We start from the raw sequence: 26835 nt of genomic DNA, 5'->3' as shown, positions 1-26835 counted from the left end.
GTCCTTGCCGTCCCCATTAAGAGTTTCTAGAGATAAGGTCATCCCCCCTTCCTCCTGGTGCAGAGGGAGACATCCCCACAGATGGAGACTTCCTTCACAAATGCAAACGCCTCTCATCAAAGGGCAAGCAAACTCTACCTTTCAGAGTCTCTTTCCTGACTGCAGTTTTCAAAAGTAACCAGACTAAAATCATCCTCATCATTGTGACTGGAGGTCCGTCCTGGGCAAGGCTGGGCCTGCAGGGGACAGACAGTCGAGGCACCCGCAGCACCAGGGCAGCAGCGCTGCCCCCTCTGCCCCGCATGAGCTGGGATCACATGGCTGTGTCCAGGGGCATGAGGCCCTGGCCAGAGCAACACTTCCTGGAGATGCCCAGTCCCTCCTGCTTCCAGCCTGTCTCCCCACTGCCCCTGCCCAGCTGGGGGGCTCACAGGGAGTGGGGCACGAGGGAGGTGGTTTTAGGCCCTGCAGAGGGACAAGGCCCTGGTCAGCCTCCGGGGCCCCAGCAGCAGAATAAAGGTGGGCATGAGGGTGAGGAGGGCAGGAGGAGGTGGGATCCCCTGGGTGAGCTCTCCTGCTTCTCCATCCTGCCCCCCTCCCCCCATGGGAAGGAGCCTGGCTTTGACACTGGTCAAATGCCAAGGAAGCCTCAGGTACAGTGCATTCCGGAAGCAAGGAGGCCTGGGGAGGGCTCCTAGACTGACCGGCTGAGGCTGAGACACGGCCTCTCAGCTCCCTGCTGACTCACACCCTGAGAGATGCAGAGGAAGTGCAAACAGGAGGAGCTGCAGGAGGGGGAGGGAGAAGGAAGCAGAGGAGGGGGAGGGGGAGGAGGAGGGGAAGGGTCAGGGAATAAAAGGAGGGGGCCGGGAGGAGGAAGATGAGGGGGAGGAGAAGGTGGAGGGTGGAGGGAGGGGGGAGGTGGAGGAGGGGGAGGCAGTGATGGGGAGAAAGAAGGGGCCTGGGCTGAGGGGAGGGCCCAGCCTGGGCCATGAGGGCCTCCCTGAGCTGAGCCTTCTGTGGCTGCTCCTGAGGGCCCTGGGCACTGGCAGGCCATGGCCACATGTGTCGACAGGCAGAAGGGTCTAGAAGAGCTGCCAGGGAGGGGTCAAGTGGATTCGGTGGGGTCCCTGGGAGAGTAATACCTGAGTCCCCACCGCCAGCCCCTGCCTAGGGGAGCTGTGGGGTCCCCTGGGCTGGGACTTCCTGCAAGGTCTTCCGGCCTCGCTCTGAGTCAGGAGCCAGCAGGAAGCGGTCCTGAGGGTTTGCCCACTGGGCCTCACGGCCTGCCCTGAGGAACTGGACGATGGGCCTCTCCCTCTGCAGGCTCAGGAGGGCCGTCTCGGGCAGTGCTGTGGGGTGAGGGGCTCTCAGAGCAGCCCACATGTCTTGGGGTCCGCAGATAGCAAGAGGGGACGTTGGGTGGGGGGGTCTGCGGGAGCCAAGCCATGGCCCCCAATCCGGAGTCACAGGGAGGAGGCTGGCCTGACCATAGGCTCCCAGGGGCCTTGGGCAGGGCCCAGATGGGCCGGGCATGGGGTGGGGGCAGATCTGTGTGAGAGGCCGTGGGTATGAGCATGTGGTGTGAGCTCATGAAAGCCTGGGTTGAGCCAGGGCCCATCCTCCCAGCATCCTCCTCCCTCTCCCTCCCCCTCTGCCCTCTCCCCCCCCTCCCTGAATCTGTCAAGCTACCAGCCTCCGGGCTGCCCCTGTCCTGACTGCCCTGGGACCCACGGGCACCAGGGTGCTTGGCACAGTGTTCTCAGGTCCCTGTTTTTATGTAGAGCTCAGACAAGAAGCACCGCTCCTAGTTTTCTTCAAGGCCAACCCCGACCTGGAGAACCACCTTCTCGTCTCCTTGGCAACTCCCCCTCACGCCTCAGAACCACGGCAGCTCAGGGCCTGGGCGAGGCCGCCATGTGGGGCGGCTGGAAAAGCCGGTTCTCTGGGGCCGCCTGCCCCTGGCCAGCCTGTGCTAACAGGTGGGTCCCAGGGTTCAGGAATGCTTGGGAAGGCTCTGGGCTCGGCAGCGGGGCAGCCAGGAGCCAGGTGAGGCGGGGCTGGGCTGACCCACCCTCGGACCCCCCTCACCAACTCCCAGGGGACCCAGGGTGACCATTCCGTGCTGAACCCACAGGCCTCCTGGCAGGATAGGCTCCACGAGACTCCTCAGACCCCAGAGGAGGGGAGGCCAGGGCAGGGGAGAGGGAGGCCTGGGGTTGGGGGCCGCTGGGAGGCCGGGGGCCATGGAGCTGTCCCTTGTCTCTGTCAGGCGAAGACAGAGGCGGGAAACAAATGGCCTGTCAAGATTCCTAATTAAGGTACCGCGTAAGTGATGGCTCTCTGCTCGGACCAAGGAGAACCAGCCAACACCAGCTGCTGCAGGACCAGCCCATTTGCTCTGGCCAGAGGAGGAGATTCGCAGCACTGAGTTCAGTGTCCTGCTAGGAAACAGGAGCTTTTCAACCACAAAGGAAGGAGAGAGAAGCCCCACCAGAGGCAGGATGAGACCCTGGCTCCCACTTTCTCCCCCTCTAGGGGTGCCCCCTCTGCCCTGGGGACCAGGGTCCCGCCCAGCCCAGCTCAGCCCAGCCCCAGCTGGGAGAGGGGTCAGTGTGGCCACCCTGGGCCCCCGAAACAATTCTGGGGACTTATGGCTTTGTCTTGCATTTTCTGTTCTTTATATAAATCACGTTTTAATGAAATAAAGTATCATAAAAGCTGCTCATTACAGAAAATATGAACATACAAAAAGAAGTTTCCATTTGGGGGAGAAATGGAGAAGAGAGTACAGAAGTGGAGGACAGGGGTGGAAGGCCATGGAATGTTCTGTTTGTCTTCCAGGACACATCCCGCTGGCTGACAGGTGGGTTGAGTGTACCAGGGCCTGCCCTGGGGGCTCTCCATGGGGCCCAGGGACAGCGCATGGACATCAGGGAGGGGCAGATGGGTGCTCAGACCCCTGGCCTTCCCCCCCCCCCCCCCCCGGGCTCTCTGGCACACCCCGCCCTGCTGGCCCCTTGGCCCAGAGCCAGGTCCCATGTGGAGGGGGTGGCAGTCACCACAGAAGAGACAGGGACACTTGGTAACTGAGCCCCTGGGTGCAGGCTGACATTTAAGTCCCAGCCTGACTGACCCGGGCTCTCCCTCAGGCCGCCCAGCCTCCCGACTCCCGCACCAGGCGCCCACCTGGAGGAGGGTGAAGGAAAGACCTCTGCCTTGGCCCGCCAACCAGATGGGCCGGTGGGCCTCCACGGGAGGAGGGACTGAGAGGTGCGCAGGCGCCTGCTGTGAGCGCAGGCCTTGGCCAGATCCAGGGGGAGCGCAGGGCAGCTGTGGGCCTCGAGGAAGGAGGTCGGAACAAGTGGGGCAGAAAATGTGACGAGTGGGCGCAGCGGGGGAGGGAGAGCTGGAGACCCAGGCACAGTGCCCGCGGGAGATGCTGAGCCAGAGAGGGGCTGGCGTGGGGGCCGTGAGCCAGCGGAGACCTCGAGCAGCTGCGGGTCCAAGGCTGACACTGACCAGAGGGCACCGCACTCTCCATCCTTCCAGGCTGCTCCAGCCCCTCCTGCGGGAGGCCCTCCCACAGCCCTCCAAGCCATGCCCTCCCCTCCTCTGAACCTGCACCTCCACCTATGCAGCGCATGTGTCCCAAGGCGTGGGGCAAGAGGGACCCGAGCCAGGCCCTGGACCAGCCCACACCTTTTCTGCACGCCTGTCCACGGCACGCACTCGAGAGTTTGCATGGTGCTGCTCATTCCAGGGCGCCTTGCACACGAGGGGTGCACGAGGAATCCTCAAGGAGATGGTGACAACAGTGGCAACGATGATGATGACGAGAAAGGCGAGAATGGTGATGAAGAAGGTGGGCAGCGCCCGGGCCACTTGCTGGACCTGGGGGAGCCACAGCCGGCTGCTCCTCTGCCTCTCCCAGCCCTCAGGCCCCAACTCCCCAGCCCAGGAGACATTGAAAGGCAACCATGGCGCCTGTTGTGAGGATGGGCAGTAATTACACTCCCTCTCACAAAGCCTAATCAACTTCTCCTGATTAACCCGTTTTCTCTACTGGGAGGTAACTGAATCCGCTCGGAGCCAGCTGTGCGGACAGAGCAGCTGGGGACCCACTTGGCTACTTGTGGCGTGGAGATTTCGGGAACAACATCTTTGGTTTTGAAAAGACATTTTCTATTCCCACTGGCATGTGTGATTCACAGGCTGTCAATGTTTCCTCTAGAGCAGAGGTCCATAATTCAGGGGGTCTGTGAACTCGGACAGGAGAAAATGACACTTCCCCTTCACTAACCTCTAACTGAAATTTAGCATTTCCTTCCATCAGGAACGTCCGTGGTCCCCGGGCTTCAGGCTCTAACAGAGCACAGACGTGTTTGTATCACTGTTCGCTTGCTGCAGACACTGCAGTGCTGTCCACGCTCACCACAACCTCAAAACCGCGGGGGCTTTCTGGGGTTGGGTTGCACCACCCAGCGGGGGGAGCACACACGTCACCACTTCACACATCTGCTTTGTTATATTTTGATAGTTATTTCAAAATACCTGGTTTCCTTTGTAACCCTATGTGTCTTTATTCATTTAAAACATTAACAAATAGGTGAGGCCCAGGAGATTTTTAGGGCAGTGAAAGTGTTCCACGTGATACTGTAATGGTGGATATGTGTCAGGTGCATTTATCAAAATCCATAGAATGTAGACACAAAGAGTGGACCCTCAGGTAAACCATGGACGTTAATTAACAATAATGTATCGATATTCGCTCATCACTTATAACAACATCCCGCGCTAGTGCAAGTGTAAATAGGCACACTGCGTGGGTGAGGGGGTGGGAACTCTCGGTCCTATCGGCCCAGTTTTTCTGTAAACCAAAAACTGCTCTAAAAAAGTAAGTATTACATTTTTAGGGTCTATTAATTATTTTTAAAAAATGATCCCCAGGCCACCAAAGGGGCCTGACCCCTCAGAGCACTGCAGGATTTGGGGACGGCTAGCCCTGGGTCGGGCTGGCCAAGCCCCGCCAGCCAGCCTGCAGCCTGCACCAGCTGGAGGGGTCAGCCTTCGCCTCTGCTTCGGTGAAGGGGGCAGGACGGCCCGGGACCATGGCAGACCCAGCTCCACAGCCAGTGGCAGCCACAGGACAGCACACAGCCCTGGGCTGGCTTGTAAGGAAGGAGTGATCACGTTGAAAATTCAGTGTGGACACAGCTCACGTACACGTGTGCACACACATGCACACAGGTGCACAGCACTGGCAAACAGCTTCACCCTTGGACCCCAGTGTGTTCCGCCCCCAGTTTTGTGGATGTGAAATTCTTGCTTAAAGTTTCTACTCTGAATGCACCCGTGGTTTAATCTCAGCCATTACATCCAAGTAATTAAATCAAAAGCTCACTTCTGAAGAGACAAAGTATTTGAGTTTTTACACCATGTTTGACGTCTGCCTGATGGTCCGGATAGTGTCCTGGTGGGCAAACAGGTCCCACTCCCAGTAAATATAACCCCACACAAACCCCTGGAGAAAGGATACGCCTTCTTGTGAAAGAGCGACCATGTGGACCATTTGGATACACAGTCTGGCAGGGTTTTCTTTTTCCATTTTAAAATCTCAGAGCCCAATTCAGATTAACAATCAAGCTAAATGATTAGAGCGAACGTGTTTGAAGTTGGAACTCAATACATCAAATATTTCAGGGAAAAAATGCACAACATATGAACCAGAAAGTAAAGATTCCTCTACAACTTAACCCAGAAGTGGTCGTTGCTTGTAGCAATTGTCGCCGGACAGAAGGAGTGGACAGAACGTTTACAGTCCATTCGACTACCGCGAGAAAGCAGTGCCGTGCTCCCCTTTCTGCTGAAACCAATCCACCACAATAAGGCTGGAGGCCAGGGCGCACACGTCAGGCTGGGCATGCACCCAGGTGCCAGGTCCCTGGGTATTTTATGCCCACCCAGAGATGCCCGTGGGCACATGGACGGGCTCTCAAGTGCAGAGGGCTCAGCAAGGGAGGTGGGTGAAATGAAAACCCAGTCAAGGGAAGGCAATGGCTGTGGGATGGACCCAGCTCTCAGCTGTGCGAGCTTCCCTGCTGGGGCTTGGGGCTTCCGAGGCCCCATCGCTGAATGCCAGGCCGGTAGAGCCAGGGACAGGCTGCAGGGGGCACCTCACCGCTTTGTTGCTCTCCCTCTCAGCCTCAGTGGAACAAGCCACGATGAGCCTGCAGGTCCCTACTCATCACATGGGGAGCTGCTGGTTGGGGACTGTCCCAAAGGGCTGGAGTGGCCACAGCAAGAAGGATAGTGAGAAAGGAGGTTCTGAGCAGCGTGCAGCAGCCAGGGCGCCAGAAGTACGTGGCTAGGCCAGTGCACCTGCACCTGCAGGCCCACCCCTGCCGACTGCCCTCTCAGCAACTGCTCCAGTGGGGTGGGGTGGGGTCGGGTGGGAAGTGAGAGTCCTGCAGGTGGGGTAGGCCAGGTGAGGCGGCAGGGCCACAGGCCAGAGCCGGCGTCTCTTTCAGTACCCGCTCTTCAGACTACAGCTGGCGTCACATCAAGTCACCTGAGGTCCCAACTCTCAGTCATGACATCGTTGTGAAGAAGGCGTACGCTACCAAGACCCACAGGACACTGGGGCACACCCAGGAGAAGTGAAAACACATGTCCACACAGAAACTGGACGTGAGTGCTGACAGCGGCGCCAGGCACAGCAGCCAAAGGCAGACAGACACATGTCCACCAACAGAAACACGGTAAACAACATGCGGTCTGTCCACACGATGGAAGATCACCCAGCTGCAAGAGGAACGAAGTGCTGACACGTACAATGTGGGCGAGCACTGAAAACATGACCCCGAATGGAGGAAGCCAGACCCAAGGCTACAGATCGTAGGACTCCATTCCTAAGAAAAGCCCAGAACCGGCAGCTCCCTAGAGACGGGAAGTGGATTAGAGGTTGCGGGGGTGGGGTGGGGGGGGGGGCGATGGTTAAGGGTAGGGGAGATGAAAGTGTTCTAGAATTGATTGTGCTGATGGCTGCACAGCCGTGACTATTCCAAAAACTATCAAATTGCACAGTAAATGGGTGACCTGATGGGATGTGAGCTGGATCTCAATAAGCTGGGGTTTATTTATTTATTTATTTATTTATTTATTTATTTATTTATTTTAAGGAAGATTGGCCCTGGGCTAACATTTGCCGCCAACTCTCCTCTTATTGCTGAGGAAGACTGGCCCTGAGCTAACATCTGTGCCCATCTTCCTCTACTTTATCTGTGGGATGCCTGCCACAGCGTGGCTTGCCAAGCGGTGCCATGTCCGCACCCGGGATCTGAACTGGTGAACCCAGGGCCGCCAAAGCAGAGCATGAGAACTTAACAGCTGCGCCACCAGGTCGGCCCCTATAAGCTGGTTTTTAAAACAACCCGTTTCCTGTCCCCGTGGGGAGACAAGACCCCGTGGTTTGAAGGGCTTCCCACACTCCTGTGCTCGCCCCTGTGATGAATTCTCACCTGAAAAGCACGCTTCGAGTGCCTCAAGTCACTAGGGCCATTCTCTCCATGACAGATAGCCCTTAGGAGCTTCTGGCTTGAAACTGCATCCAGATTAGGGACCCAAGGGCTGGGAAATTGTCCCTGCAGGTGGCCCCAAATAGCCCCTTTGCGCCAGCCATGAGGACTTTCCGTTTGCCCCGTGGGTGCCAGTGCTGGGCACTGTCCCCAGTCCTGCTCCCATGAAACCCCACGGGGCAGCAGGAGTGAGGGGTAGGAGAGGGAGCTGACAGTTTGGACGGAGCCTCGGCGACTGGCACAGGCTTGCCTCCTCAAAGCAGGCTCCAGCCGTGTCTGCTCCCTGCAGTCCTCCCAGCCCTCCTCCTGGTCCCTTCCTGCTGGCCCCACAGGGCCCCACTTGCCCAGGCCCAGAGGAGGACACAGGCAGCCCCGGGCAGCCCAGCCTCCGTTCTGCATCTCACCCCCCAGCTCTCCTCAGGACGGCCTGTGGCACTCCCACCACCGAGGGGTTCAGGATCTCCCCACTATGCTCCCTGAACCCCCTGGCCTGCCCTTCCCCAGCCCTGTGCTGCCCACCCCCATCCATGAGCCCCACCACCTTCCGCAGGCCTTCATCCTTGACTGCACCCTCACCCTGCCCCACCCACCCCTCCCCACTGTCCAGTGTGTTGGGTCCAGATCTGCTCCGGTCCTCCCAGCTCACTCAAGCCCGTGCCTCCAGTCCCCGGGACGCACAGTGCCCACCCCCACTCCTGCCTACCTTCCTTGCTGTTCCCGAGGCCCAGGTCCCAAGCCCCATCCAGGATGCCCTCATGTCCACACCCCTCTGCTATGGACTGGATGTTTGTGTCCCCCCAAAATCCACATGCTGAAGCCTAACCCCCAAAATGATGGTATTTGGAGCTGGACCTTAGGGTTAAATGAGGTCATGAGGGCGGGGCCCCATGAGGGGGTTGGTGCCCTCATAGGAGGAGACCTGGCTCTCCCTCCCGCTCTCGGTCCTGCAGAAGGGCCATCTGCAAACCAGGAAATGGCTTTCACCAGACACGGGGCGAGCGGCAGCTTGACCTTGGACTTCAGCCTCCAGACGCGAGAAATACACGTCTGCTGTGGAGCCCTCTGGTCCGTGGTTCTTTGTTATGGCTGCCCGAGCCGCCCAAGACCCCATCCTCATCTCTGTCACCCAGAGGGGCCACTCTCAAATTGCTCAGGCCTCAGCCTCAGTTTCCTCCTTTGCAAAATGAGGACACTGACCCACATCGCTGCAATGGGCTCCTTGGGCCCCACCCCCAGGCTCCAGCACCTTTGGCCCCTGCCCTCAGCCACACACACCCAGGAAGGAGGGGAGCCCCATGGCCCTGCATCCCTCGCATGGTCAGCCATGCCCAGCCAGACCATGAAAGCATGGGCTCGAGGGCGTGGCTGCCCTGTGAAAGGTCTGGCCTCTCCCTGCCATCTCCAAGGTGACAGGCCAACCCTGGCGTCAGGCAGGGCTGGGATGCCTCTGTGGGTGGGCCAGGAAGGGAGGCAGGCCCCGGGGACATGTCACTGACTGGACCCAGGGCTCAGCAAGGCCACACAGGAGGAGCCGCTGATGTGCCTCCAACCCCAGGGAGAGGCATCTGCAGCCGGGACACTGGGCAAGGTGGAAAAGCAAGTCAGTCTGCTCAGAGTGGCGGGCAGCCCACCCCTTCCCTGGGCGCTGCCTTCCAGCTGGGCACTGATGGGCTCCAGAAGCTTCCTGCGGTTTCTAGGGGTGCTGGGGAGGCACCCTCCAGCAGACGATGCCACTCTCAGGCTAGGGACGAGGACTCCACCCAGCCAGCAGGGCAGGTTCTCGCCTCCTCCACATCCATTCCTTACTGGAGCCTGGCGGGGGTTGGGGTCAGAAGCCGGCTCCCTTCCCTGCGGAAGGCTGTGGGCGCCTGGGCCTCCTGGGGGACAGGGCCCGGCAGAGGCTGCCTCCAGCCCAGCCGCAGGCCGGCTGACAGCTCCCCCTGCAGCATCCAGGAGGGTCAAGATGCCCACTGGACCCAGGCAGGAAGGGGGCAGGGTGGGAGCCCCAGGACAGGAGAAGGCCCAAGAAGGTGAGCTGGGCAGTGCTTCCTGGGTGGCGCAAGGCCAGGAGTGCAGAGCAAACGTCTGCTCATGCCCAGAAAGATCATCCAGGAAGAACGAGAGGGCTCACGGGGACTGCAGGAGATTTTCACTTTCTTTTCTGCTTTCATTTTACTAATTTTCTACCACCAACTGGGGTTATTTTTTAATTAGAGGAAAAGAAACCTTGCAGAAAAGTGAAGGTACCAACTAGGCTCTTGGCTCGGCAGGGGTGTCACGCCACCTCCAGCAGGATCCGGAGTGTCCAGGGCTTAAACTCAGCAGATGGGATCAGGGACCAGCACGCTGCCCTCCAAGACTCTGTGTCCTCAGCTGGAGAAGCTCGTGCTTACAGGGCCTTGCAGGCCCAGAGCGCGATGGAGAGCTCGGCCCACTGTGAGGACTCCCTTACGTTTGCTCTGCCCACAGCCCCCTGCGCCCCTGGCATGCTTCCAGGAGCGCGCTGGGCGGGTTCCTGCATGGTGATTGATGGGGAAGCAGAGACTGGGGAGGCCCGGTGGGGTGCGGGGCCTCAGGGCCTGAGGGGGAGCAGGAGCTGGCTGTCCGGGTGCTAGTGCCCCACCCCATCCCCTCTGCCCGGCCCCTGCCATGAGGCCCAGGCCTCTTCAGGGTCCAGGTCCCTGTCCAGCCTCACACTGCCTGCCCAGCCAGGTTACACGGTGCCCAGGGTGAGGCCCTGCGGGAAGCACGGCAGCTGGGAGGGGTTGGGGCTGAGCTGGAACTGGGGAGACGCCAGGGAGCAGGTGACCAGGCCAGAGGTGCGCAGGGCTTGGACGTTGGTCTGCCAGGCTCAGACAGGGACAGGGTCCAGGAGCCTGACTGCCAGGGCCAGGTTCATGCCATCAAAGAGCAGCTTAGCCCCATGCGCTGGGGTGATCAAGTGAGCCCCAGCTGGGCCTGGAGGCGGGGTCTCTGCTTTTCCCCCAACCATCGCAAGCCCAGGTCGTCACCCCAAGGTGAGGGTGAGGGGCCAGAGGAGGCCCCTCCCCTCTATCGAGAGGACCCCATTCCTGACCCCTTCGGCCTGGCACGGGCCTTCCTCTCCACTGTGCCTTTCCCAACCAGTGCCCAGTGAGGGAGGCCTCCCCCAGGAAGCCCACCTGCTTCCTGCAGCCATTGTGCTGGGCCCTCTAGGGGAGTGGCCAGGGTTAGGGGAGGAGCAGAGTGCTGGACGTCACCGGGGCACCCAGATGTCACCAGGGGCTGGCCGGCCACCCAGGTTTGAGGGACCAGTGGTGGGTGTGGGTCCCGCCCTCCAGCCTCTGGGAGGAGGGCCTGTCACACAGCTGGCCTGTGAGCCACCATGACATGAAACTGACAAGAAAATGTGATTAGTTTGCTGCTCAGAGAAGCAGTCACGAAGCCTTAAAAAGAAGCCACCGCTGCCTTTCCTTCAGTTAGAACTGCTATCTGCTCCTGCTCGCCCGGGCCAGGCCGCCAGCCGGCGGGTGGGGATGGGGGACAGCTGGGGCGGCCACAGCAGAACGGCCAGCACTGGGCTCTGTCCAGTGCTCCAGCCCAGCCATCTTCCCGAGGGCGTTGGCAAGGGCAACCCTGGGAGGTGCACCCTGTCCTGGGCGTCCGAGCCAGCAGGCACCTGGAGGGGACCAAGTGGGTGTGGACATGCTGGAGGCCCCAAGCCCAGAGCGGGACGCCCCCCAAACTGGATGAAGTGGCAACGGGTGACAGGGACAGACCCAGGAGCCCACGGGCCTGAAGGTCATCTCAGGGCTGGGCTGCAGCCTGCTGGACCCCAGCCAGCCTTTAGGAGGGCCCTGGCCTGGGATGGACCAGGGGTGATACCCAAGGCAGGGCCTCCCTGTGTCTTCTGCAGGGGCCTCCACCTGGCCCCAGAGCCGAGGATGCCTGGATCCAAACCCCCACATGCTGGTGGTCATCCTTGAGCCTGGCCCGGGGGGCTGGGCTCTGACCAGCAGAGGCTGCGTTGGGAGCCCTGGGCCAGGCAGTCAGGAGTGGAAGTGCCCAGGCCAGGGCTGCACGTGGCTCCATCTCAGGGGATCTGAGTCTCAACCACTCTGTTTGAGCAATGCCTGGCTTACAAAGAATGCCCTGTCCCTCTGCCTCAGCACTTCCTCTCCAAATCCAGGCATCACCCCAGGCGTCACCCCAAGCAGCCACGCCTGCACTCAAGGTGGGGACACCCAAGGGGGCTGTCTGGGGCGGAGGCCTCACAGCTGCCATCTGAGATGGGGGACAGTATCCGGACTGCTGTGAGCTCAGAGGGTCTGGACAGCTCCTCCAGCCGGCACACAGAGGCCGGGCCACCCTGCCCCAAGCCGGGGCCTCGGCTCTGTGGGACCCACGAGGCAGGGGCAGGAAGAGGCTCTGGGGGAGGGCTGAGGGGCGAAGGATAGCACCGCCTTTCCTTCCTCCAAAGCACCCTCTGTGCTCTCCTGGACTCATGCAAGGTGCCCCCACCCACCCGTGGACCCTGGGGGTCTCAGAGTCGAAGGGCCTGGACCCGAACAGCTCCTCCTGGGTTTTTTTTTTTTTCTGGTTAAGATTCTGTCTAGAAAAGGGCTCTGCTGCTACAAATGTGTGAAACCCCCATCCTTCCGCCACCCCCACTCCCGAGGTGCCGGGCTCAGAACCACAGGTGCCCTGAGGGAGGGGAGTCCACCCCCTCTTCCGTCTTGGAGAGGACCTGAAGGCATCCTCCCCACACACACACTCCGGGCCCGGCCAGATGCAGTCCTGGCTGGGGTGGTGGCACCCTTACAACACAGAACGTTCTAGTAAAACCAGAAACAGGCAAAGGCGCCACCGTCCACGTCCACTCTGACATGTCCCTTGGCTCTCAGTGAGCAAACCAGGAAACAGGAGACACTGGGTCTCCCTGGGGGAAGCGAGGGCAAGACTGTCCCATTTGCTGACATGTTGCCCCACCCAGGAAAGTCAGCTAGAGCCATGAGGGAGGCTGTGGGAGGCTGTGGGAGCTGGGGGAAGGCTGGGGAAGGCTGGGGAAGGCTGGGGGAGGCTGAGGGGGCAGAGGGAGGCTGAGGGGGCTGGGGAAGGCTGAGGGGGCTGGGGGAGGTTGAGGGGGCTGGGGGAGTCTGAGGGGGCAGAGGGAGGCTGAGGGGGCTGGGGGAGGCTGGGGGAGTCTGAGGGGGCTGGGGGAGGCTGGGGAAGGCTGAGGGGGCTGGGGAAGGTTGGGGGAGCCTGGGGAAGGCTGGGGGAGGCTGGGACCACTGCCTCCCCCCACCCCAAGATGAGCAGCAGTGCTGGCGTCTCCCAGGGAAGGAGAGACCCACTTTTCAAAGCTGCCCCCTGATATTCCATGGGGGTGTCCTTCAACAGGGCCTACCATTCGCTCGCGGAAACACAGACACACACGTGGGAGCAAAAGGTGAGGCTCCAACACAGATGCTCTTTATTGTCTCTCACGTTTAAACAAAGAAAGAGCAGACTCAATTTCTTCTTTGTTTTTTCTTTTTGGTCTTAAAGCAACAAAAAGGGAAAAGGAACGCAGTCTTACAAACAACAGAGCAAGGGTCTTTTCCTTTAATGTTTAAGTCTGTTTTCAAAGTGCCAGCCCCTCATCGCCTCCATACGGTACAGGTAACTCCTAGCAGCTCGGGGACAGGTGGCCTTGAGGCTGGGTGCTGGGCGCCTGGGGGGACCTAAGCTCTGGGACGAACGTGGGGGGTTCCCCGATCTCAAGTGCACAGAGACCCCCGCCCCAGGGCTTGGAAGGAAGAGCCCCACTTGTGCAATTTGGTTTCTCTGAAACCTGCAGGGAGGCCCTGAGCTCACACCGAGCCCCGGCCCTTGCCAGGACACCAGACGGTGGGCCCTGCTCCTCCACGACGCACCGGCCCCAGGCTGGACACTGTGCCCCCAACACGCATGGTGGCAGCAGCACACGTGTCCTGGGCTCCTGGTACTTCACAAACCAGGAAAGCTAGACTCTGAGTCACAGAATAAATACACTCAGACGAGAGGAACCGCTGTGCTCCTGGAGGTTCTGTCCTCGTGGCTGGACACACCTGCTCCTCTCTGGGGGGACCTCGAACCTGGCTGACCACCATAGTCACGCAGGGCCCATCGGACGGAATGGGGGACACAGAGGACACCCCGAAGTCGGAAGCTCCAGGAGAACAGCTGTGCCCTCATTGTTGGTGACCTTGGGGGAAGCAGAAAGGGCAGAGGTTACTGCAGGGCTGAGAGCTGGGGACAGGTGGGGGTCCAAGCAGCAGGCCAGAGCGCCCGCCGGGGGTCTTCTGAGCCATCTCCCTCAGGCTCTGAGGCTTGCCAGGGAACCCCACAGCTCCCAGCTCCCACTGGCCCTCGTCATCTGGGGAGTCCCGCCTCCCTCGGTACCCACGCAGGGCCATGCGGGGCCTGCTGCACCTCTCCTGGCATAGGCCCCCTGACCCCAGCATCCCCCTGTGCCCATCCCATCTACCAGGGGCCCTGACTGCCCAGGGGAAGGCGCAGGATCCTTGATGGCTCGAGGGCCCAGACCACAGGGCTTGCCCTAAAGCCCCACAGCCTTGTGCCTGCACACAGGGGTGCTAAACGGGGGCCTGCTGTTCTGGATCCTTCCAGCCACTCAACTCACAGTTGGAAGGACCCCAGTGTGTAACTGTCAGCGGGGTGTGACTCATGCCCCTGGGGAGACACACCCACCAAGCCCAGAGCCTCCCACTCACCAGGTGCACCTTCCTAGTTTGGGGGATCCCCCAGGGGCTGTGGGGGCAGGCCATGGAAAAGAAAATTCTTTCCCAGGTTAGTGTGGAGCCCAGGCCTCAGCCCTGCTTCTCGACTGCCCAAATCCAACGAATGAGGGGAGCAGTGTTCTCCACTGGCATTCTCCCCCATCCATTGGTCCAGGGGGATGGAGACACCACAGGAGGCCCTCAGAGGGAGGGAGCCAGGAGCCCAGGAAACAGGAAAGGAGGGGGACCCCAGGTGACAGGGAAGGAAGAGGAACGGGGGCTCCAAGAACAGAGGGAGCCCAGAGCCCCAGGGCCACAAGTCCTGCTGCTCCTCCCGTCAGGAGGGCAAGTGTCGCCCCACTGTGAGCCGCTCCACCAACACAGGAGGTGGAAGCGAAGCTGGGCTGACTCCTGGCCCGGATCCTAAGACAGCTTCCACCTGCACCCTTGGAAGTCGTGAGCTGCCGTGATGAAATCCTGGCTGTCCTGAGACCGCCACACCAAGAGGAAGCCAAGCCAGCTAGGTGGAGGGGCCCAGGGGTGTGTGTGTGAGAGGGTGTGTGTGTGTGTGTGTGTACATGAGGGGTGGGGGGCCGGCCATCCCGCTTGTCCCGGCCACCCCAGCCAAGGCCTCAGATAGGCGAGAAGCCACCAGGGACACTCAGCCCGGCCAACACGGCTGCCCGGAGCACAGAGACTCACGAGAAACAGCAAACCAGCCTTGTTTTAAGCCACAGTGTTTGAGGGAAGTTTGTTCACACTGTGATCGTGAACTGAAAGAAATACCTAATGTGTTGGAAGGCACTGAGAGATTTCAATTTCTCTTAGAGAGCTGGGGACAAGCGAGCGATAAGCTATAAAGACTAAGCAGCCAAAAATGAGGCAAATTCAACCCTGCAGAGAACAGAGTTGAATAAAAACAAAACATATTCATAATTATCCACATGGATAAGCTGCAATTTTTAATATCAACACTGGATCTTGATTTAGCCAAAAATTGTATGTACGTGTGGCAGGGGAGTAGGCAATTATAAGATGGCAAAACCTTCATAGTCCAAGGGAAAATCTGTAATAATGCCTAAATTGCACAGTCATGAAATACAAAGCAGCAGGTAAGTTCTCTCTCAGGAATAGGGAGATACATTCTTTCATTATACACTGTGTTGCTAGTGGGCTTTAAAAATGTGAACATATATAACACTGATACAAATTAAAGTTAAATGAAAAGAAACTACCTTACTACCATGTGAAGTTAGAATCAGTCTTTTCCCACATACAGCTGTTAAAATCCAGGAGACTGCTGGCACAGAGAAACCCACGTATCTTCTCACGGCTCAGCTGCTGGCCCCTGCTCCCCGACGCCAGCCCAGTGCGGGGGGTCAGATGCCCAGGCCAGCCCTGTCGGCACCAAGCTGCTCAGGTGGATGGCCTGAGGCCCCAGGACCCACCCAGTGCCCTGGAGGGAGGCAGAGGTGGTGCAGGGCCTGGAGGGCGAGTAGCGGGAGCTTGAGTCCATGGAGGATGAGCCTGGCCCCAGGTAGGGGCACGTGAGAGCCTGAGCAGGGATAAGGCACCGACCTCCCAACATGAGGCTGCTGGCCACAGGGCAGCTTGGACGTGGGTGACAGCCCCTCCCTGTGGTGCCGCAGAGGCTGGGGCACACTGCCAGTCCAGGCCTGAGCTCACCATCGGGCTCCTGAGGGCCCAGGACAGCCCTGGGGCAGAGGTGCTCAGGGAGGCTCAGAAAAGAGGCCAGTTTCTGCCGCCGTCGGCTGCTCTCAGCTCAGCACAGTAACATTCGAGGTCTGAGAGCAATGACCCCACCAGCCGAGCAACCTGGCTGGGAGGTGGGGAAGGGGGAGCTGCCGGTCGTCCTCCTCCATCCAAAGTGGCCAGATTCCACAACCAGGAAGGGAGCAAGAACAGTGACCGCAGCACACTGCACTGCACACTCGCTCCAGACACAGGCGGTCATCGGGCCGGCCCTCTGTCTTATGACATCACCCCAAGGCTCCAGGGAAACCCCCTGGCCGCATCCAGGAGTGGACTTGGGGCATGCAGGACAGAGTCCTCTCCTGGCCCCCTGGCTCCCCGCTGCCCCAGAGCTCTGTCATCACCACCCCTGCCCAGAGCAGACCCCGACCCCAGGCCCATCCAAAGAAGCAGACCTGGCACCAGATGGAGGGCTGGGGTTCTGGAGCCAACTCCGAAGGACGCAAGGTGTGCATGCGGGCGGGGTGGGACCCTTGTGCAAGCGCAGGAGAGACCTTACTAAGTCCAGAGCGAGGAGCGAGGCGGTGGCACTGGGCCTGCAGATACGCCCACCAGGGGGGAGCCAGCTTCCCACCCGGCCACACATCTGGGGAGAGCGAGCCCCTGGGCATGAGCAGTGGTGTCCACTAAGCTGCTGGTACAGGGGTCGGGGGGGTCACAGAGCAAACCTGGCCGGGGCTGGGACCTGGCCACCCACTCCAGGGGCCCTGGGCTATGCAAGCGCTCGGCTCCGAGCAAGGCTGAGCTGTATCCACCAGCAGAGGGTTTCCTGGAACACTGTTTGCTCTTTGCACAGAAAAAAGACCGAAACCATGAATCGAAATCCTGGAACCTGCTCTCGAATTCCCAAACGCCTCCTGCCCGAAGCGACTGTTTGAGCCTGCCAAATACCACCCCAACTGCCAGCCCTTGGAGACGGGCCCTTCTAGACACTGTGTCTTTCCCTCTGCAGTTGCCCTCAGGACAGGGTGGACGCCAGCCCCATCCTCGCTCCCTCCCACCCCTGAATCCCCGGGGGCGACCAGCAGGCCCCAGGAGAGGCCAGAGGGGGCGGCGTGAGGGCAGCGATGACCAGGCCTGGTGGTCAGGGCCAGGGGCAGGGAGCACCTTCCACAGCGTTAACTCTATTTTGACAACCCTGGGTGCCATGACCATCCCCACTCTACAGATGAGGGGCTGAGGCTCGGAGGGGCTCCAGACCCTGCCCACGGTCATTCAGCTTAGCTGCAAGGCCAGGCTGCAAGCCCAGGTCTGGAGCCTGTGTGAGTGTCTAGGGTGGTCAGAGCAAAGGGCCACAAACTAGGAAACCACAGAGTTGGAGAATGGACATCTGGAGCCCAGGTGTCACCACGGGGAGCCCATCCCCAAAGGCCACAGAGGGGACCCCACGAGTCCCAAGGCCTTGTTGGTTGAGGGCCCCACCACAGCAGGCTGAGCACCAGGAGTGAGGTTCCCCGAGGTGACAGGCCCTCTGCCTAGGAACAGGTCGCCTGGCCGCCTGGGTCCAGGCCCAACCCCCCACCCTGGCCAGGACCACACTCCCCACAGAAAGGGCTGGCTGTGTCCAAATGGGCACCACAGGCCCCTAGCCAGGCGAAGGCAGACACTTGGAGCAAACCCTGCCCCTACCTGTGCCCAAGGGGCAGAGATTTCTGTCCCAACCCTAGGAGGCAGCCCCTTCCCAGGCCAGGCAGAGGCCCTGCCTCAGGGTCCCTGAGAACACCGCCCATGTCGCTGGGTGGTGGGAAGCGTGAGGGGCCCAGTGTTGTAGGAGTAGATTCCCCAGAGGCGCCTCAGGGAAGCTTCGGAGGGCGATAGCCTCTCCACGGATGGATGCAGGGAACCGGCTGGAGGCCCCACCCAGTCCTCCCAGGAGCCCTGCCTCCACCAGGCGTCGAGGCCATGGCCATCACGTCTGAGAGACAGGCCCTGACCCTGCAGGGCCGACAGCAGATTCCGAATGAGAAGAACAGTCCCGAAACGAGAAACGTTGGCCAGGATCATCGCCTGTCACACAGACGCACTCCTGCAAGTCCCGTCTTCCTCTCTGCCTGTCTGCCTCTCGTCTGTGGGGAAAGCAGCTGTGCTAAGTCCAGCTCCACGACAGGCGTCCAGTATCCAGCGGGAGCTGCAAGCGCGGACAGACAGCCCACACCAGGCAGGGGTCCGGGCAGCCCAGTCCCTGGACGTCCTCGTGCCCACTGGGGGTCCCTCCCAGACCTCCGTAATTGTTGGGAGCTGCCAGTGAGATCTGGAGGGGGGGAGCCGTCCGGGTCTGCTGGGATCACATCCAGCCCCAGTCGGAGCTGCTGGCACAGGTGGGGAACAGCCATGCCCAGCAACTGCCAAGGCCACTCCCTTTAATGGAGCGTTTCAGGATTTCAAAGGGGCTCAGATCCCAGGTGACCGCACTTCACTGCAAAGAAACACACAGCCCGGGAGGCAAGGAGCTGCCTGAGCCCTCCCCATCAACAGCTCGACCCCTGTCTGTCCTTAAACATCCATCAGCCGCGACACTCGTCAGAAAAATGCACGGCAGGCTCGAGAGGAGGCGGTTGGCCCAGGCCCCTTTCCATACCTACACCTGTGCTCTTCAAGGCACTCCCCCCGCCCCCCCTCCGGCAGGAGAAACGCCTCAGGAGACCCCTGCAGGACTGGTCGTCACCCGGGGACTGTCCTACCTCCCAGCCTGATGCAGCCGGCCGGCCCCGCTTCTGAAAACCCCACGGCCTGGGCACTCTGGCTCTGCCGGCCTGCGTGTGGACAGCGGGCATCCTTAGAAATGTGGAGATGAACCAGGGATCTCCCTGCGGGTTCCTCTCAGCAGACCAGGCTACGAAAATGTCCCTCACAGTAAGACAGAACCCCTGCCCTCTCACTTCCCTCCTCCCACCCAGCAGCTCCCACCCCCCACACCTCTGCAGTTACGGGATGTTTGGGGCATCCCTCCCTCTGGGCGGGGAGGTCCCTGTTCCCTGACCACAGCCAGCCTGGGCAGCCCCCAGCGCACCCCAGCCCCTGCTGTCTCCACCCACCCACTTGGACACCGTGGAAAAGGCACAAGGTCACTGCAGAGGCCGTTCAGAGAAAAGCTCGCTTTTCCTGGGGCTTCCCAGGCAGGCCAGGAGCCAACCCAGCCACCCAGCGGGGCTTCCTCACCCCTTTCCTTGGACCCACTGGGGACCTCCCTCCTCTGAGAGTCACCCTCACACCACTCAGCCCAGTCCCTGCCTGGAGGCCCTCTGTGCCCTCATGTCCACGGAGGTGGCACCACAACCAGCCTCCACCTGGCCCCTGGGGGACCCCACCCACCTTGCACGGGCCCCCACCTCCTGCAGCCTCCCCATGCTCTGGGAGGACAGACCTCCCCAGGTTTCTCCTGGCACAGCCCTGCCTCCCACGCCCAAGGGCCCCCAGGCCACAGTGCCCACCTGCAGGGCTCTGACAGCCCCTTCTCCCTGTCTGCCCCTCGCTGGCCCAGGCTGACCTCACGGGAGCAGTGTCCCCCTCCAGGAGTGTCCCCCACTGGGCCCCAAGACCACCACCAGGGCCCCGCAGCAAAGGCTGGTTGAGGCTGCTGTGCCTTGCGTCACTGGCACCCCAGTGATGGGCTCCACAGGCTGGGAGATTGTTGAGAAGAGGGGGTCTGGCTGGGGGGGCTCCCCTCTCCCTGCACAAGGCCTGGGCTGTGTGAGCAGATGGGGGAGGGTGGCAGGTACTGGCCAGTGCCCTGGGCCCCAGGAAGACGACCAGACCTGCTGTTCTCGATGCTCAAGACCAGAACTAACAGGCCTGTTTCCACAAACCACAGCCTTTCTGAGAACGGTGACATAAGTGCTGTGCATGAGCAAAGAAACGAAGCAGCCACAGTCAGAAACCAGAACCACCAGGTGTCACCAAGCAAAAGGAGGCAGCACTGGCCTGGCATTGCTGATATCACCATCCTTAGGTGGAGAGTGTGCGCAGGGCCCCCCACCAACACAACCCAGCCCTCCCATCCACCACTGACAGCCCCGCCGTGCAGTGGCCACGCATACTCACGTCCCGGGCTGTAACCCCACATCCAGCCCCGAGTCCACAGCACACGGCCTTCCCTGAGCCACATCCGGGACTGCGCCACCCAGCTCTGTCTCTCCAGCGTGGCTCATGGGGGGATCAAAGGCACGGCCACTCCCTCAACCCTCTAGACCAGCCTGGCAGTAGCCCCTGAGCACAGAACTGGGCCCCAAGTGCCCTGCTGGGTCCCCCGGTTCCTTTAGCCACAGGCATCCAGGCTGTACCAGGGCTGGTGGAGACCCTGGCCCAAGTATGGGGGTTCCAAGGTCAGTGAAACGGGGGTGCAGCCCCGTCCCCGGGGGAAATCATGTAAGCTGGCTGGAGGCCTTCAGAGTTTGGGTCACAGTCCTGCCCACAGAAAGCAGACGATTCCCAGGAACGCCGGCTCCTGCGGGGTGGGCGGCTGGAAGATTGTCGTCTGAAGGAAAGTCTCCCCGGGACATGCAGAGGGTTGACAAGCGGCCCAAACCCCTGGTCCAGAGGCCCAGGCGGCCCCTTCTCCCAGCCACTGCTCCCCTCCGTCCCGGGTGGCCAGGTGGGTCAGGAAGGGCTGACAGTGCCGAGAACCCCCGGCAGGGCCTTGTGATACGAGTGAGGGGCCGTGGAGACCCAGGTGTGGAACCTCCAGCTCAGGGTTCTAACCCGGAGGCAGGACAGGGCCGATGGCCACCACCCATCTGCCCCGGAGCCTGACTCCCCTCCTGGGCTGCTTCCTCCCTCTGATTGCCATTTCCGCCACAGCTGGGAAGCATCACCTCTCTCCCTTGGGGCTGACGGTGGTGGACACACGTCAGGCATTTTGCTCTGCCTTTCCAAGGCCAAGCGGGCTGCCCCGCAGCCCCTGGGATGCTGGGCACACAGTGGGAGCCCGCCTGGGAGCAAACCTTGGCTCCGTGCCTCCCAGGACCAGTCTCCTCATCTGCAGGACGGGGCGCTGCAGCCCCCCACTCCTGGCGATGCAGCCAAGTGCGCAGAGTGCCACGAACCCGGCAGGGGGCAGGGTGTGTGCTCACACTGGGGAGGGGCCCGCTCCCAGTGCCCTCTCCTGGCCGACTTCCCCAGCAGGCCAGGCCTCCAGTGCATTCCTGAACTCCTGCTGCGTGCCGGGCACTTCCTTACTTCCGGGCACTTCCTCTCCTCAAGGGGAGACCTCAAAGAGAGCAGCAAAGAATAAAGTAGAAGGTCGTGAAAGGAGCTGTGACGGAAACAAAGATGCTGGGGTAGAGAGAGAGTACTGGCCATGGGGGTTTGTCCTGGACGCGGCCATACAGGTGCTCTGAAGGAGCTGCCCCAAGGGGGTGAGATCGAGCTGGGACCTGGAGGAGGGGGCGGCCAGCAGGCACAGAGCAGGTGGGCACCTCGACTTTGCCACATGGTGCCAAGGGACGGGGCACAAGGAGAATGCTCGATGGGAGGGGGGCCTACCTGCCCTGGAGACCCCGGCCCCCACAACTGCACTCGGGTCAGTCTCTGACCCACCCACTTCCTGCATCCCTGTAGTCCCTGGGGGCCTGCAGGATTCAGGCCCCTCCCTGCTGGACAGAGAAAGCTGTGGGCTCACATCCCCAGCTCATACCCTGCAATGACCTCAACAACCCAGAGTCGGTCAAGGGCACTGGTGAGCAGGCTGCATGCCCATGGGCTCTGCCAGGAGGAAGGAGCCAGTCTCTGTGTACGGCTGGGAGCCGTCTTCTTGGTGGGGGTCAGAGGGACAGCCAGGCGCAGGGCGGCGGTGTGGTGCTGCTTCTGTTGTGGGGACAAATCTGTGTCTGCTGGTGTCATAAACAGGAGGACAAGCAAACGCTGGGCAGAACGGGAGGCCTGAGGGAGAAGGTCAGCATGGAGGCGCCGGGACGAGGCCAGATTTCTCCAAACCACCCTGGTTGTACAGAGTCAACTTGGGACCCGAGGAGACGCGCACAGAATTACAAGTCACAAGTCAAAATGAAAACAGACAGGAGTCTGTACAAGTGGGACGTGAAGTGGAATAAACGACCCTACATTTTGAGGTCAAGACAACCACGGGGAGACTTGTCTCCATGCCTTTGAGAGAGGGATCTGACGTATACCCTGGGGGCCAGACCCCAGGGGTGGAGGACCTGCAAGGAAGCCTTGGGGCTTCCCGCGGGTCACAGCGGTGACCCTATGGAGCTGCTATGCTGAGTTGGTCACGTGTGAGAGACAGCCTATCTACGTGAAATGCCTGACAGGTTACACCTTAAATATGTGACATGGTATGTAACATACTTGACATTTTATACACATATTAACTTTTACATATAAATTAATACAGTTACACATTGCCTAACGACAGGGACACCTTCTGAGAAATGCGTCGTTAGGCGATTTCATCATCGTGCGAACATTACACAGATGCACTTACACAAGCCTAGATGGCGTAGCCCACCACACACCTGGGCTGAATGGGACTAATCCTGTGGGACCACCATCGTATATGCGGTCCATCGTTGACCAAAATGTCATTATGTGCCATGTGACTATAATTATGCTGGTATCATTAAGAACTAAAGTTTTCAAAAGAAGAGAATAGGGATACAAATATAAAAGTCAAAGTAGTAAAAAATCTGAATTAGAAAGTGGTATGAAGTCTGATTTCTTTTCTCCTAAAAGAAGTTAATTTCTGGGTCTGTCAACTGCAAAGACTGAGAAACAACAGTGAACCCAGCAGCAACGAGCACCCGTCGGGCTGAGGCGGGATCGCTAAATACCATTTCCCTTGAGAGGAGGCGTCTCCCTGGGACCCAGCCGACCCCAGGCCTGGGCTGGAAATGCCGATGGCGAGCCAGAATCCCCTGTCACAGCAGAAAGCCAGGCCGCTGCCAAAACCAACACCATCATCGGACTCAGGAGCCGAAGAGCCAACTGGCCAAGAATGGGACACTTTAAGCATCAAAAAGAATAAAATTTGCATGGATTGAAAGGAGTCAAATATGTTCAAAAGACACACGAGTTCTTGTGATACGCACACGGTCAGGATAGAGCTGGCAGGTCACTCCGGAAGGTGCTGGGAACCAACTCAGACACTTGTCCTGTAAGACACCTGCGCTTCCTGTAAGGCTGGATGTGAAAGTCACAGGACGGCCAGGGTGTCGCTGCAGGGCTGCTAAGGAATGGACAAGGCCAGCAACTCCGAAGGAGACAAGTCACCAGCAGAGTGTGGCCACCACCTCAGCAGAGGCAACCTGCCTGAATCCAACAGTGTAGGAGTGCCCTCCCAGAGTGCCCTTGGACCTCTGACCTCGGGGCAGGTGCCCTGTGCAGGGGCACAGAAGCCGGCTGGGGCCAGGGATGAGTATTCAGAGCAGGTGGTGGGGACCAAGGAAACAACGCAGACCTGGGCAGCGTGCGTCTTCCGAGAGGTTAAGGCATCTTGCCAGCGGGCAGGGCAGCACTTGGCCTGGAAGGCGCAGGCGGGCAGGAGCTGCCTGAAGCTGGCCCTGGGCAGGGAGAAGTCCTCATGCCCAGGCACCTGATCCCCTGGAACAGCAACTGGGAACACCTGCATGTCTCCCTGGGCACTGCTGTGTCCCCGCTCCTGCCGTGCCCCACACCTCGAGGACGCTCACGATGCTGCCGGAGGAGGTGGGACGGACTGGGCCTGAGCCCCCGCAGCAGGCTTGGAATTACAGGCCTTAGTTTCCGTCGGGAACAAAATAATTACAAGCTTCACAGAGGACCTGGATTCTCTGAAAGCAACGCGGGCAGTCATCTGAAAACCCATCTTCAGAAGCAGAGCACATTTTTATTTACAGTTGGGAGAAAGAGAAAAGCTGGCGTGGGGCATGTGCTCAAGGGCACCATTCTAAAAGGAGAACACCCTTAAGAAAAGTCAAAACCTGGAAACCCCATCTGGATGCTCTCAGCCCAACCTGACCAGCAAGCACTGCATCCACACAAAGCACGGGCACAGGCACCTGCCAACCCGTCAGGAGGGGCGCCATCGCCAGCAGCGCTGCGGGGTTTCCAGGCTGGTTTTCCTGATGGATATCCTTATTTCCCAGGAGAGATCAACATTATGAAGCTGAAAGTCGGATATGGCCCTGGGGTGCTGCCGGGACCCACAGCCCATGTGCCCAGCCTCCCTGGCATGGCAGCAAATCCTTCTGGAACAATGGATTTCTCGATCACTGCACAGCCCCATCAGGCTCCAGTCCACTTCAGCAGCAGCTGACCCCTCCCTGAGCCCAGTCGGCCCTCTGTCGAGGAAGAGGCTGGGGGACCTGAGCTCACACGAGACCCCAAATGTGCCAGATGGATGGGAGGAAGCAGCCGGTGAATTGGTGTCCCCAAAGACACCAGGTCCCAACCCTGGGACCTGGGAATGGTACCTTCGACGGTAAAGGAGTTGCAGGTGCGACTGCATTAAAGCTTTTGAGACGAGCAGATCACACTGGATTATCTAGGTGGCCCACACATGCCATCACGGGTCCTTATAAGAGGGAGGCACAGGGAGATTCGACACTGACGAGCAGAGGCCATGTGACCACAGAGACAAAGACTGGGTGACAGGGCCACAGGCCCAGGGACGCCTGGAGCTCCCCGGAGCTGGAAGAGGCAGGAAGGACCCTCCCCTGGAGCCCTTGCAGGAAGTGCAGCCCTGCGACACCTTGATTTCGGGCTCTGGCCTCCAGCACCACGAGAACAAATTTCTGTTGCTTCAAGCCAGCCAGCGTGTGGTCATCTGTGACAGCAGCCACAGGGAGCTAGCTGATACAAGGATGAGGCTAACACAGGGGGCGAAGCAGAGGGATGCCCTGTGCTCGGTGAAGGGGAACACCGGGCTCGGAGCTGACCACAGAGGGGCAGAGCAGGGGAGGCTCCCTGCCCGCCTGCAGCCTGGCGTCTCGGGCAGGAAGGGGAGGCAGGGGCCCCTTGGTTCACGGGAGGCTGGACACCAGCCCCGGGGCCCTTCCAGCTCACACAGCACCTGTGAATTTCCCACTGGCCCGAGAGGCTGGGACAGTGGGTGGCATTCTGTCCTCCCACTTCAGGGAGGTGCCATGGTGCCCAGCCCCCGCCCCCCAAGGGCAGTAGAAGGTGCTGTCGGGGCTCCCAGGACACCTGGGCACCTTCCCCGCACTCCTGGCTCCTCGGGGTAGGCTCCTGATGACCGCCCACCCAGCAACCGCTCCATCACCGTGTGCCCTCTCCCTGTGCAGTGCCAGCAGGCTGGGCAAGTCTCCCGTCCCAGCCGTGCGAGCCCACGGCCAACCCTCAGGTTCTCGGCCTGCCCACCTCGCCAGTGCTGCCCACTGTCCGTCCAGCCCTGTTTCCTGGGCCCCACACCTCTGGTCACCTCTATCCGCCTTCCCGCAGTCTCCCTAACCCTCACCAAGGCACTGTCCTCACCCAGGCCATCCCACGAACCCACGACTCCAGCCCAATGTCCTCCAAGCCCTTAGACATCTCCCAGCCAAGACCCATCGCCAGCCGACAGGAGCCGCCCTCCCTGCGGTGAGGGGCACACTGGTCCCCAAGTTCCAGGAGCGGCACCCAGCATGCCCGGCCCATGTCCCCAGGTTCTTCTCACCCTTCGGCTGACTCCCTGTCCCATTTCAGCCTGGGTCCTCTCATCCATCTGTCTAGCCTCTCGGCCCCATCACGCTCCTGTCCCCACAGCCAGGGGTGTTTCCAACACAAACAGGACAATTCACCCCTCTGCTTAAATTCTCCACTGGTACCCTTTGCTATCAGGATAAGGCTGCAGTGGGGGCCTCAGCCCACCAGGCCCGAGTTGGCCTCCTTCCCTCACCCTCAGAACGTGCCCAGTTCCTTCTGCTGTAGACCCTGCTACATGTCCCTCTTTTTGCCTGGGATGGTCACCCCCCATCCTGTGAGCTCCTAATTAGCTCACAGTTCCAATCTCAGCCACATGTCACCTCCTCCAGGAAGCCTTCCCAGATCCCCAGCCCAACTCAGCTTCGTCTCTGGATGCCCTGCCGTGGGGCCCTCATCCCATCTCAGCACATTTCTGTCTGTGACTACGCACGAATTTGGGGACTGTGGTTCACAGCCCTCTCCCCAGCCCCTCAGGCGAGAGCCTTGCTGATCCGGCGCACCTGTCTGTGCCCCACCCAGCTGAACGTTCAGCCCTCGGTGGGTGGGGAGGTGGATGGACTGAAGAGAAGAGGGGTGTGACCACGGGCCTGAAAGGAGGAGCCCTGGCCCTGAGGCCCCCGCGCTATGTCACCGCAGGAGGGGTTGCATCACCTGCCAGGTTGGGGGGCCACCTCTGTGCTCTCAGGCCATCCCGTCACACCTGCAGGGCCTCGCCCTCTGACCCACTGGGCCCCCAGCAGCACTGCAGGCAGGAGGAGGGTACCTAGCCAGCCAGGAGCGTGGCCCCGTCCCATCCCTGGAGCGCAGCCTGTGAGCCCCAAACCCGCCCTCCCTGCCGGGTCCCGCCAGCCCACAGTGGGGCACCTGGGAGAAGTCCCCAGAGAAACAGCTCCCACACAGCCGGAAGGGATGCAGTGGCCACCAAAGGCGGCTGCTGATGGGTCATTAACAAGCCCCAGGGTACCCTCACTCACCACCCAGCCCAAGAGGCAGGTGCTGTGTCACCCCAGGACAGATAGGGAAACTGAGGCTCAAAGACACCAGTCTGCTGGGTCAGGAGCAGCAAGTGACTGGGCAGGGCAGGGCACGGCCAGGTGGCCCTGGGTCTG

At 60.5% G+C, this 26835-nt stretch overlaps 1 protein-coding gene and 1 long non-coding RNA gene across 6 annotated transcripts in view; one reads left to right on the top strand and one right to left on the bottom strand.

The window, feature by feature from the left end:
* Nucleotides 1–927: 927 nt before the first annotated feature.
* LOC124236201 (uncharacterized) lies at nt 928–3020 on the top strand. Its single transcript, XR_006887663.1, has 3 exons — nt 928–1359; nt 1785–1982; nt 2273–3020. It is a non-coding gene; the product is annotated as an uncharacterized LOC124236201 (long non-coding RNA).
* Nucleotides 3021–13006: 9986 nt separating this feature from the next.
* The window catches only part of PWWP2B (PWWP domain containing 2B), a 28577-nt gene continuing 14748 nt past the window's right edge, over nt 13007–26835 (bottom strand). For all 5 annotated transcript variants that reach the window (XM_046653666.1, XM_046653670.1, XM_046653668.1 and 2 more), the window contains one exon: nt 13007–13782. Coding sequence is in view for 1 of the 5 variants with exons in the window: in XM_046653670.1 (XP_046509626.1) it covers nt 13769–13782 (14 nt within the window). In the remaining 4 variants the exon portion in view is untranslated. The remainder of the gene's footprint in view (nt 13783–26835) is intronic.

The sequence above is a fragment of the Equus quagga genome, chromosome 2 (assembly GCF_021613505.1).
Source record: "Equus quagga isolate Etosha38 chromosome 2, UCLA_HA_Equagga_1.0, whole genome shotgun sequence".
Classification (NCBI taxonomy): Eukaryota; Metazoa; Chordata; class Mammalia; order Perissodactyla; family Equidae; genus Equus; species Equus quagga.
The sequence above is the reverse complement of the archived record's forward strand: the minus strand, read 5'-3'. Positions and strand labels throughout refer to the sequence as shown.